Genomic DNA, 13,790 nt, shown 5'->3' with positions numbered 1-13,790 from the left:
GCGTTAAGGTGCTGTTCACTTACTAAACAGATCTGTTATTTTGTGATATACTGCTAAACCTTAATATTTAAAGTGTTCCTCATCATCACCGACGTGGTATGATTCAAGGCCATAACTCTCGCACCAGTATTTCATGAACAATGAGCCCTTTTTACTTAGAACTTCAGGTTAGATTTTTAGTCTTCAAAGATACCAATATTTGGGGTTTAAGAATTAGTAACTTAAATCTGCATGATAACCTAAATCTTTTAACATTTATTAATTTCCTAACTCTTGTATGTAATTGCCTGAAATAAATTATGTTTACGAGATATTGTTAATTTCACAGGTGTGTGGAAAATCATTTGTCGTGAGAGGTAAATTATTGCGGCACGAGAGGATTCATTTGAAGGAAAAACTGTTCAAATGTAAACAGTGCGAGTATCAGACATCACGAACAGATCGTATGAAACTTCATATAGAGAGTCATGGTATCAAACTGAAGAAGAAGAATAAAAACAACATGGCTTCTGGTTACGACTATGATAGTGAACCAGATATTGATTTCCATCAGTTATATGAGAAAGTTCACCATGAAGAAGATCCCGGATTACCAACGCAGGTGTCTGTACCGTCTGCTAGTCAGATCTCGAGTATGCCATATTTGTCAATGGCGGAGATAAAACCGATGGATGTGATCAGTTTTGCTGCTTCGTCATCAATGATAATGGATAATTATAATACAGCGCGGTTGTCCATAGACCCGTTAAGTACGGCAGCAGCTGTGGCCAGTATCGATGATATACAAGGTACAGCAGCTTTTCAACAAAACTTCGACAGACTTCAAACAACAGCTTTTGATCAACTTTGAAAAATACCTAGTTTAGAATATATATAGTTGTTAAAGTTATAAGAGAGTATAGTGGAATATTTTACATGTTAGTCATACTCATATTTTTAGCTCACCTGAGTAATGCAATGCTCGGGGGAGTTTTTGTGATCGCTCAATGTCCGGCGTCTGTCTGTAGTCTGTCAACATTTAGCTTGTGTATGTGATGGAGGCTGTATTTTTCAACTGATCTTCATGAAATTGGTCAGAATGATTACCTTGATGAAATCCAGGCCAAGTTCGAAAATGGGTCATCTGGGGTCAAAAACTAGGTCACTAGGTCAAATCAAAGAAAAACCTTGTGTATGCCATAGAGGCTGTATTTTTCAATTGATCTTCATGAATTTTGGTCAGAATAATTACCTTGATGAAATCTAGGCCAAGTTCGAAAATGGGTCATCTTGGGTCAAAAACTAGGTCACTAGGTCAAATTAAAGAAAAACCTTGTGTATGTGATAGAGGCTGTATTTTTCAATTGATTTTCATGAATTTTTGTCAGAGTGATAACCTTGATGAAGTCCAGGCCAAGTTTGAAAATGGGTTATCTGGGGTCAAAAACTAGGTCATTAGGTCAAATCAAAGAAAAACCTTGTATATGCAATAGAGGCTGTATTTTTCAACTGATCTTCATGAAATTTTGTCAGAATGATTACCTCGATGAAATCTAGGCCAAGTTTGAAAATGGGTCATCTGGGGTCAAAAACTAGGTCAAATTAAAGAAAAACCTTGTGTATGCGATAGAGGCTGTATTTTTCAATTGATCTTCATGAATTTTGGTCAGAATGATTATCTTGATGAAATCTAGGCCAAGTTCGAAAATGGGTCATCTAGGGTCAAAAACTAGGTCACTAGGTCAAATTAAAGAAAAACCTTGTGTATGCGATAGAGGCTGTATTTTTCAATTGATCTTCATGAATTTTGGTCAGAATGATAACCTTGATGAAATCTAGGCCAAGTTCGCAAATGGGTCATCTGGGGTCAAAAACTAGGTCACCAGGTCAAATCAAAGAAAAACCTTGTGTATGCGATAGAGGCTGTATTTTTCAACTGATCTTCATGAAATTTTGTCAGAATGATTACCTTGATGAAATCTAGTCAGTTTCGAAAACGGGTCATCTGGGATCAAAAACTATGTCACCAGGTCAGATCAAAGAAAAACCTTGTCTATGCGAAAGAGGCTGTATTTTTCAACTGATCTTCATGAAATTTTGTCAGAATGATTACCTTGATGAAATCTAGGCCAAGTTTGAAAATGGGTCATCTGTGGTCAAAAATTAGGTCACTAGGTCAAATTAAAGAAAAACCTTGTGTATGTGATAGAGGCTGTATTTTTCAATTGATCTTCATGAATTTTGGTCAGAATGATTACCTTGATGAAATCTAGGTCAAGTTTGAATGTGGGTCATCTTGGATCAAAAACTAGGCCACTAGGTCAAATCAAAGGAAAACCTTGTGTGTGCAGTAGGGGCTGCATTTTACACCGGATCTTCATGACATTTGATCAGAGTATTTGTTTGGATGAAATCAAGGTTGAGTTTGAATATGGGTCATCTAGGGTCAAAAACTAGGTCACTTGGTCAAATTAAAGAAAAACCTTGTTAGCTCACCTGTCACATAGTGACAAGGTGAGCTTTTGTGATCACGCAGCGTCTGTCGTCCGTCAGTCCGTGCGTCCGTCTAACCGTCCGTCCGTCTGTAAACTTTTGCTTGTGACCACTCTGGAGGTCGTACTTTTTGTGGGATCTTTATGAAAGTTGGTCAGAATGTTCATCTTGATGATATCTAGGTCAAGTTCGAAATGGGTCACGTGCCTTCAAAAACTAGGTCAGTAGGTCTAAAAATAGAAAAACCTTGTGACCTCTCTAGAGGCCATATATTTCACAAGATCTTAATGAAAATTGGTCAGAACGTTCACCTTGATGATATCTAGGTCATCTTCGAAACTGGGTCACGTGCCTTCAAAAACTAGGTCAGAAGGTCTAAAAATAGAAAAACCTTGTGACCTCTCTAGAGGCCATATATTTCACAAGATCTTCATGAAAATTGGTCAGAACGTTCACCTTGATGATATCTAGGTCATCTTCGAAACTGGGTCACGTGCCATCAAAAACTAGGTCAGTAGGTCTAAAAATAGAAAAACCGTGTGACCTCTCTAGAGGCCATATATTTCATGAGATCATCATGAAAATTGGTCAGAATGTTCACCTTGATGATATCTAGGTCAAGTTCGAAAGTGGGTCACGTGCCATCAAAAACTAGGTCATTAGGTCAAATAATAGAAAAACCTTGTGACCTCTCTAGAGGCCATATTTTTCATGGGATCTGTATGAAAATTGGTCTGAATGTTCATCTTGATGATGTCTAGGTCAAGTTCGAAAGTGGGTCACGTGCCTTCAAAAACTAGGTCAGTAGGTCAAATAATAGAAAAACCTTGTGACCTCTCTAGAGGCCATATTTTTCATGGGATCTGTATGAAAGTTGGTCTGAATGTTCATCTTGATGATATCTAGGTCAAGTTCGAAACTGGGTCATGTGCAGTCAAAAACTAGGTCAGTAGGTCTAAAAATAGAAAAACCTTGTGACCTCTCTAGAGGCCATACTTGTGAATGTATCTCCATAAAAATTGGTCAGAATGTTTATCTTGATCATATATCTAGGTCAAGTTCGAAAGTGGGTCACGTGCCTTGAAAAAGTAGGTCAGTAGGTCAAATAATGAAAAAACGTTGTGACCTCTCTAGAGGCCATATTTTTCATGGGATCTGTATGAAAGTTGGTCTGAATGTTTATCTTGATGATATATAGGTCAGGTTTGAAAACTGGGTCAACTGCGATCAAAAACTAGGTCAGTAGGTCTTGAAATAGAAAAACCTTGTGACCTCTCTAGAGGCCATACCCTTGAATGGATCTTTATGAAAATTGGTCAGAATGTTCACCTTGATGATATCTAGGTCAGGTTTGAAACTTTGTCACGTGCCTTAAAAAACTAGGTCAGTAGGTCAGATAATAAAAAAACCTTGTGACCTCTCTAGAGGCCATACTTTTCATGGGATCTGTATGAAAGTTGGTCTGAATGTTCATCTTGATGATATCTAGGTCAGATTTGAAACTGGGTCAACTGCGGTCAAAAACTAGGTCAGTAGGTCTAAAATTAGAAAAATCTTTTGACCTCTCTAGAGGCCATATTTTTCAAGGATCTTCATGAAAATTGATCTGAATTTTCACCTTGATGATATCTAGGTCAGTTTCGAAACTGGGTCACGTGCGGTCAGAAACTAGGCCAGTAGGTATAAAAATAGAAAAACCTCGTGACCTCTCTAGAGGCCATATTTTTCATGAGATCTTCATGAAAATTAGTGAGAATGTTCACCTTGATATCTAGGTTAAGTTCAAAACAGGGTCACATATCTTCGAAAACTAGGTCAAATAATAGAAAAACCTTGTGACCTCTCTAGAGACCATATTTTTCAATGGATCTTCATGAAAATTGGTCAGAATTTTTATCTTGATAATATCTAGGTCAATTTCAAAACTGGGTCACATGAGCTCAAAAACTAGGTCACTATGTCAAATAATAGAAAAAACGACGTCATACTCAAAACTGGGTCATGTGGGAAGAGGTGAGCGATTCAGGACCATCATGGTCCTCTTGTTTATGCAATGGGGGCTGCATTTTACACTGGATATTTATAAAATTTAGTCAGAATGATTGCCTTGATGAAATCTAGGCCAAGTTCAAATATGGGTCATCTGGGAAACATGTTTACACTGTTATGATGTGTTTCTCAGGTGATCGACCTAGGGCCATCTTGGCCCTCTTGTTTTAATCTTCTAGTATTGCTTTTGTAGAATTTCTGCTACATCCAGCCAAAACTTATTTACATTTACATTCACCTTATTCTTTTCCGTTGAAAATTATAACGTTCATTTTGTATGAACAGCAAAAAGAACTTTAGGCCCTGCTTAGTGATAACTTGCTGCTGTTTAGACAATGTCTGCTTACAGTCAGGAAGAATGTTTCTTAGAACAGAATGGCTGATTTTAAATGTTATATGCAACAAAATGTGTGCAATTTATAATATAACCTTGTTTACAAATGGAAAGAAAATATAATGTAAATGTTAGACATGAATTTCTTTTTTCCACAGTTCATGCCAAATGAATGACAGAATAGAAACGACAAATCCATGAATTTACTCTGAAAAAAAAAAGTCATTTCTTAAATGATAAGGATTTTACAGAAGAAATGAAAAATAACCACATAACATATTAAAATCTTTCACTAGTTATAGACGCAAATGGAAATGTATAGACTATTAAACATATTTTTCAAACAAAGTAAAACCCAAAGATATGTGTATTTTACCAGTCAGGGGTGTAACTGTTTTAAGTTATGTAACCTATTTCAGTTACTTTTTCAAGCATTTTATAACCTGTATTAGTTATAAAATATAGTTAACTCGGGTAAGTTATTCAAAAAAAGTCTTTTTGCTGTTCTCACAAAGTGACCTTTAAAGTGAAATTATTAGCAAACTGGTTGATCAAATTCTCTTTTAGTGTGAGCATGACCGGATAAGCATTAAGAGTTTTATAACCTTAAAACATTTGCGTAAAACTTGATCAGCCTTGTGTAAAAAATTTTACTGCATAGCTGGAAAGATAAAAGGTCAAGGATTCAGGAAATAATTGCATTAGTCTCATTCAAAATGAAGAATTGGCACAGCAGGGCTTTGTAATATTTTATGATAACTGAAACAAGTTAATAAAGTTTAAGCAATAACTCAAATGGGTTATAAACTGCGATAACTTGAAACAGTTACACCCCTGACTGTAAGATGATTGTCCAGTCAGTAGTCAAAGCTGTTGCCAGAGATCCAAACTGGGAAATTATCTTTCATAGTTTTATTTTTAAATTTTTGGCTTACTAGCGCAGTTAGAAAGTGTTGAATTTAGAGGGGTCAGTAGTACAAACTATGGACTGGCCATTTAAATAAGAAGAAGTCATCTAGTAGTGACATCTAAAGTATAGTATGCATTATGTTAACATATGCATGAAATATTGGTGTAACTTACTTTGTATTATAGAAAATTATTTTACATAGGCCAGGGCACTATATAAGAATCTTGTTTTCTGACACTTCTATTCTATTCTATTCTGTTTCTTGATATTCAATGTCTATTTTCTCATATAGAATACAGGTAATATATTTGGACTTCTTTTCATGTCCTAAACAGTTGTTTGATATTGTGTAATTTTTTTAGTTACAAATTTTGTAGGTAGAAAAGATTTTGTTTTTTGAAAAATGTGCAATTTATTATAAGGCAGACACATACCTAGTTTGTGGTAAATTTTACTTTAAAAAAATGATTTAAAATCAGAAGTTAGGATAAATAGAACATTAGGTTACTGTCTTTGTAAATTTTAATTTGTTAGGTTTGTCTTAGATTTTGTTGAGACTTAAGAGATTTTCAAATTCTAGTATGTTTGAATTATGCTGTAGTTTTGCCCAGAACAGGGGTTCATTTGTTGCTTATTGTCCACCTGTGGGTCGGTCGGTTTACCATTTGGTTTCATGATAATAACTAGAGAAGCTCAGGTTTCACGATGGTCAGTTTTCATAGGATAATGGCTTATGGTCAGTTGATGACCTCTTTTATTGTTTGGGAGTCATTTTGCTAAAGGTCAAGGTCAGAGTGATCTCGGGGGACTGAAAACGGGACAAGCCACAATGCTGGGCATACATGTTTCATGAACAGCTTTTGTTTCATTAATTTTTCAACCATAAATAAAGGCAGATTATTGTGCAAATAAATGGTTTCTGTGTGCATGATAATGTTTACATTGATTTAATTGAAATGTTTTAACTTTGTTTTAATTTTTTTAAAATTATTTTCGGTATGCAGTTTTACAAATACAGAAATGTGCTTTGAATTTTCATTTCAAATTCATTTACATGCTTTTGTACATAATATTATAGCCTTATATTTCTAACAAGAGCACGGTAAAACTGGGGTATAGTTAATGCAGTTTAAGTGAAAACACAGATATAAAGAACATTTTTTTTAGTCACTGACTTTTTCCCATTTCTATTTTGTTACAATACCTGGTATCAACAGCTACAACAAAAGCAGTTATAGTGAAAATTCATAAGGAAGTTGTGTTTCGGTCCGAAAGCGACAGAAAAATCAAATGTTATAGCAAACAGATTCAGGGCGTGTGAATCTTTCCCACAAATCAAAATTAAGGAATGTTGAAATGCAACAAGAATCTGGTGTTTGTATTAAAACATGTGTACCAGATATCAGCTGATTATATAGAAGTATCCGGCTCTTTCATTTTTAGTTCCACTATTCGGAAGATAGGGGTGCTATTCTACTCGCCCCGGAGTCGGCGTGTCACTTTCTTGGTTAAAGTTTTTCGGCAACCTTTGTTTTTCTGTCGTATGTTTGTTACTATTGCTTGTATCTTACTGTAAGTTCACATAAACATTGTCCAGCATACAAACAAAGTATGTTCAGGGGCTGGGCCCATTATATCCAAGGTCAAGGTCACCAAGTTGCTATACTTGGAATTATTTTCATGTTGAATTTTTTCAAAAGCTTCGTTTATAGACATATCTTTGGTACTTTAAAAGATAATGACTTGAAATTAAAAATATTTCTTTATAATCATCATCTGCATGTGTGGTTGCAATCCCCATATCTCTAATTGTATTTTTGACAGAATTATGACCCTTTTGTTCTTAAAGTTTTTTGGAAATCTTCGCTTTCTGGATATAACTTTAGTACAATATAAGATAAATGAGTTGAAACTTAAAATGTATCTTTATCATCAATCATCTGCATGTGTGGTAACAATCCCCATAACTGATTTGTATTTTTGACCAAATTATGCCCCTTTCATACTTAATTTTTTTTTTTTGAATTTAGACATAAATTCATTTTACTGTCAAATTGCCAAATTGTAGAGTTTGCTGTCTTACAGACAGCTCTTGTTATTTTGTACATTTACAATAATTTATTTTATGCTAACTAATGAAATACCGTATTCTATCAGTTAAATATTTTCATATCTCATCGCTCACACTGTGAAAATATGAAATCTTTATTTTCACACTGTGAGAGATATGAGCTCCGCCCCCTCATACATTGTGTATGAATTTTAAATTATTTGCTTAAAACAGGATGAAAAGTATAGTCGCACTTTGTTCTTTATAATATATTTCTCGATTCAAATTATTTTACTGAAAGAGAATTTCATACTGTTACGCAGCAAAATATAAAACAAAATGGAACTTTATGTTGCATGCGTCTTTATAACGTCACAGCACGTCTGACGTCATGTCTGTTTACGCGCGTTTGTTTCCCGCGCTGAGATTAAAACAGTTGCAAAATGCATTTCTCAACGTAATTGAGCATAAGGTAAAAAGGAAATTTGTTTGTTTTTCGTGAATATGGAATATATCTCACCTCGAAGTGAGAAAATTTTCACATTTTCACTCGAGCTACGTGCTCGTGAAAATATTTGAAATTTTCTCACTTCTCAGTAAGATATATTCCATATTCACTCAAAACAAACAAATATCCTCTATATATTTACTAAAATAGAGCTGTTACAGCAATTGGGTTACTACTATGTATGTTAAATCAAAATATTTACTGTTACTTAAAAAATGATTTAAAATAACTTTCAGAAATACAGTACAACCTCTCCAGAGCGGCCCTCTCTTAACCAAAACCCTCTATAACAACATGATCAAAATATCCCTAAGCTGAAATATATTATCAAATTTACCTCTCCAGAACAACAACCTCTACATAACAGTCAATATTTGTATCTCCTAAAGGGTGTTGCTCTACAGAGGTTGCACTGTATAGATTTTCTTTTAGGATAGGTAGCAGACAGGGAATGTCATACAAATTATGGCATGAATACACTAAATAACTGGTCTTCTTTAATCTCTATAAAACTGAGAAACTTGCAGTAGATGAAGCACATACCAGGATATTGTGTTTTGTCATTATTTTTAAAACTAAAATGTTATATTTTTTTTTTTGTCGTTAGGTTCATTGTTTTGTATATTTTGTTTAAAAGTTGATATATGCTCTGTATATATTATATTTATTGTGTATGCAATATTAAATCTTATTGTTTTGTGTAAATGCCATTTTATTTGAATATTTTATTTAGAAACCTTTGAATTAGTGCATAGATTTTATATGTACAAGTTGTAACGACGGACAACTAGAATTTGGAAAGTCATTCGTTTTAAGACTTGACTTCGTTGGAGCTGGACTCCTAGGTTGAGCTTTCTTTTATGTAGAACAGGAATATATTGCTTCGTTTAGGTCTCTTGAGTAGACCATTCGGTTGAGGTCAGTCAAAAGCCAGAGAATGCAGTTACATGTACATATTGCCCTTAAGTTGAGCTTATTGGGAAGACTACCCGTGGTCAGTAGATGACCCCTGTTGTGTGTGGGGTCAGAAGTTCAGTGTCATATTGACATTACTGATTAAAATGATGGGAATCACATTCAACTTTTTATGAGGATTAAATGTGGTCAGTAGTTGATCCTTTGTTTTCCTTTTTTTAGATGGGAGGTCAATCATTATTTGCATTAATCAAAAACTGTTAAATCACTTGCAATTGCAAGGACAGTTGGTAACATATATAGTTATCTCTAACAGGCTGTCACTGGGGCATGCAAACAACTTTAGTTCTTTCTCTGGCAGTTATGGTACCTTACGAGAGGAGCACAACTCTCTCTCTCTCTGAATTTTATTAGTCGTGTCTTGGTCATTAAAAGTCAGTTTTATAGATATGTAGCTTCGCACTTTCTGCATTTGCCTCCTGATAGAAATGGTAATAGTGTAATACCATTTGATAAGAAGAAACTTTGAGAAATGTGCATTTTCAGGTTATTTATGTTTGTATTACATTAAATATTGTATTCATTTAAGTTTTTCCAGATTTTATAAGTGTGTATGAATCAGACAGTGAATATGTTGTCTTTACCCTCATATTTAGTCACCGAGCAACTGCAGTAAATCATGTCTTTACTTAATAATTATACATGTACTCTCATATAAAGTGAAATTGTTCTTTCTACGATTTGCTTCTTTTAACCGGAGAGTGGATTACGTCTAGATACTTTATTTTGTCACTAAAAATCAAGGAAGGGGGCTTTACCTGTTATTTGTGTTGTCCATTTTTATGTCAGTCTGTAAGGTGTACACACATTCCATTTCCAGGTAACTTCTGTGGTTTGAATCGTTTTGAGCACTTGTGAAAGGAATGATCAGTATCAGGCATTTTGCCTGTCATCAGAATATCTGTTTGATTCATTTAGAACTTCATTGATTTTGTTTAGATTTGTTTTATGGCATATTCTGGTCAGCTGATCTTTGTCAGAGTTACTGGCCTTAACTATATGTATATGTATTTTTTTGAGAACACAGCTGATTTTTTTTTAAACATGGTAGCCAAGGAATTATCAATATCAGGTCTTTTTTTTCAAAATAAAGATATATTCATTTATAATAAACTGATTTTTATGCAGTTGTGGGTCTTAGATTTCTGTCTTTGTGTTTCTTGTCGTATTTTGTTAAAAAGTGGTACAGATAATTGTCGAGTCACATTTGTGCATCAGTCTGCCAGTTCTTTTTAGCTCACCTGTCACATAGTGACAGGGTGAGCTTTTGTGATCGCCCTTCGTCCGTCGTCCGTCCACAATTTCTTGTCTGCACGATAGAGGTTTCATTTATGATTTTATTTTAACCAAACATGCACCCAACTTGTATTACCATAAGATCTCGGTTCCTTTCTTGAACTGGCCAGATCCCATTATGGGTTCCAAAGTTATGGCCCCTGAAAGGGCCAGAATCAGCTATTTTGACCTTGTCTGCATAATAGCAGCTTCATTTATGATTTGATTTTTACCAAACTTGCACACAACTTGTATCACCATAAGATCTCGGTTCCTTTCTTGAACTGGCCAGATTCCGTTATGGGTTCCAGAGTTATGGCCCCTGAAAGGGCCAAAATTAGCAATTTTGACCTTGTCTGCACAGCAGCAGCTTTATTTATGATTTGATTTTTACCAAACTGGCACACAACTTGTATCATCATAAGATCTCGGTTCCTTTCTTGAACTGGCCAGATTCAATTATGGGTTCCAGAGTTATGGCCCCTGAAAGGGCCAAAATGAGCTATTTTGACCTTGTCTGCACAATAGCAGCTTCATTTATGATTTGATTTTAACCAAACTGGCATACAACTTGTATCATCATAAGATCTTGGTTTTCTTTCTGGAACTGGCGAGATTCCATTATGGGTTCCAGAGTTATGGCCCCTGAAAGGGCCAAAGTTAGCTATTTTGACCTTGTCTGCACAGTAGCAGCTTCATTTATGATTCGATTTTAACCAAACTTGCACACAACTTGTATCACCACAAGATCTTGGTTCTTTTCTTGAACTGGCCAGATTTCTTCATGGGTTCCAGAGTTATGGCCCCTTAAAGGTCCAAAATTGGCTAGTTTGGCTTTTGCAGCCATATAGAGACTTCATTTATGGTTTTATTTGATACAAACTTCCAAAATAACTTCAACAACAATAATTCTTTGATTCCATGACAAATCAGATCCAAGCGTAGGTTCAGAGTTATTTTATATCTGATTACCTCCCCTGATTGTAATCAGAATGGATTTATATCAGTAAGTACTTATAGTACTTATTTGAAATTTCATTATTGTCATTAGTTGGACTGAGCCAGTCAGGGTAGATAACTATGGACTGATTTTATGTCAAATTACCTCCCTTTATTTCAAATTAAAATGGGTATATCTTCGTAACTAATGAAGATACTGATCTGAAATTTCATTTATGTCAACAGATTTATTCGGCAGATCCTTCTTTTCTTCACTTACAATAATTTTTTTTGTTTTTAATTACTTCCCTTTTACGTTACTATAAATGGCTTATTTTTAGTAACTTTTTTATTATTGGCCATAAGGAAAAACCGAGACCACTTTTCTGTGGTACAACATGGATGGTACCTCCAATTTGTAGGTGTATTTTGACATATCTGTACCTTGTAAGAATTTTTTTTCTTTTTGGTTAAATTTCTTCCCTTTGTTGTTAATGTCCTTTGGACTTAGATATTTTTTCTGAGGACCTTCTTGTCCTCAAGTGCAATGATAACAGGTGAGCGATATAGGGCCATCATGGCCCTCTTGTTGATTGTTCTTTATTAGAGGTATGGGACTTCTTTTCATGTACTCATAAATGTTTTGATGTTTTGTCGGATTGTATTCAAACTTTCTAAACTGTGTTGGTGCCCCGTAAAACCCAAATAAAATAAATTAAAAAAAAATTACTACTGCAAGGTCTTCTTCCATAATTTGATACTCTTTTTGTCCAGTCATGTGACACCACACCTTTCTGCCTTTTCAACATATGTTTTTTTAACAAGACATTATAGCTTTTGTTTGTAAAGACATTAAATATTGGTGAGCATTTATGACTTTTATTGGCCAGTCATGTGACACCACACCTTTCTGCCTTTTCAACATATATCTTTTTTAACGAGACATTACCTGTATAGCTTTTGTTTGTAAAAGACATTAAATATTGGTGAACATTTATGGTATATAACATGTAGTCTTTTTTTATCTATTTAATTTATTGAAGTATTGTTTTATATTTAATATTCTATCATGTTTTTTAGTCATTGTTAAGTACAGTGCTTTTTGTTGTTCAAAATGCCAAGTAGGACTTGTAGTATTCACTGGTTTTAAATGGCAGAATATTGTTATAAATGTTTGGCAAATTTAACACAGAAATCATGTTATCATGTTGTATACCTGTACATGCGCAGAGTAAAACAAGTGTAATACAGGTTGTTGTAGTTGTGATATGAACAGTTTAACATTCTTATGAATTTAGATTCTGTACTAGCAGAACTGCCTTATTCCAAGCATTACAAACTTGCAGATGAATTGGGAGGCAGAGGGCATCTGACTGGACATACTTTCTTTCGAGAATATACAAACAGGAACATTTTGCCAGGTAAATGAAAATGGCCTTGCCAGGACATAATGAGCACATGTCTTGCTAGACAATGGGCAAACACCTTGCCAGTACAATGAAAATTGCCTTGCCTGGCCCAATGAACAGTCACTTTGCAGGAATAGTGAACAATCAACCTCAAGGTCAATAAACAGTCACCTTGCCACGACACCTTGCTGGTATCAAACAAGCAGATTCAGTTACTTGGTTTCCCTTGCCGAGTGGAACGGAGGTTTTACCCTTGAAAAGGCATTACCTGTCTACAAAAATGACCTTATTTTCAAAATGGATGTCAGTTTGACCCCATTGTCTCAATCCTTACTTAAATTATTACATACATACCATATCAGATCTGACTCAAAAAGAAAGAAAATGGAATAGAAAAAAAAACTACACGAGTATTAAGGGCCATAACAGTGACCTTGCAAGGACAATAAACAATGACCTTGCCAGGACAATAAACAATTACCTTGCCAGAATAATGAACAATGACCTTGCCAGGACAATGAACAGTTACCTTGCCAGAACAGTGAACAAACACCTTGCCAGGACAATAAACAATTACCTTGCCAGAATGATGAACAATGACCTTGCCAGAATAATGAACAATGACCTTGCCAGGACAATGAACAATTACTTTGCCAGAATAATGAAAAAATGAACAATGACCTTGCCAGGACAATAAACAATTACCTTGCCAGAATAATGAACAATGACCTTGCCAGGACAATGAACAGTTACCTTGCCAGAACAGTGAACAAACACCTTGCCAGGACAATAAACAATTACCTTGCCAGAATAATGAACAATGACCTTGCCAGAATAATGAACAATGACCTTGCCAGGACAATGAACAA

At 34.9% G+C, this 13,790-nt stretch overlaps 1 protein-coding gene across 1 annotated transcript in view; it reads left to right on the top strand.

Annotated features, from left to right (window-relative positions):
- The window catches only part of LOC128548435 (uncharacterized), a 28,912-nt gene extending 16,149 nt beyond the window's left edge, over nucleotides 1-12,763 (top strand). Inside the window, exon 5 of the mRNA XM_053523223.1 lies at nucleotides 329-12,763. Coding sequence (XP_053379198.1) covers nucleotides 329-850 — 522 coding nt within the window. The 3' untranslated portion in view covers nucleotides 851-12,763. The remainder of the gene's footprint in view (nucleotides 1-328) is intronic.
- Nucleotides 12,764-13,790: the final 1,027 nt, after the last annotated feature.

This window comes from Mercenaria mercenaria, chromosome 14 (genome assembly GCF_021730395.1).
Source record: "Mercenaria mercenaria strain notata chromosome 14, MADL_Memer_1, whole genome shotgun sequence".
Lineage (NCBI taxonomy): Eukaryota > Metazoa > Mollusca > Bivalvia > Venerida > Veneridae > Mercenaria > Mercenaria mercenaria.
The sequence above is the reverse complement of the archived record's forward strand: the minus strand, read 5'-3'. Positions and strand labels throughout refer to the sequence as shown.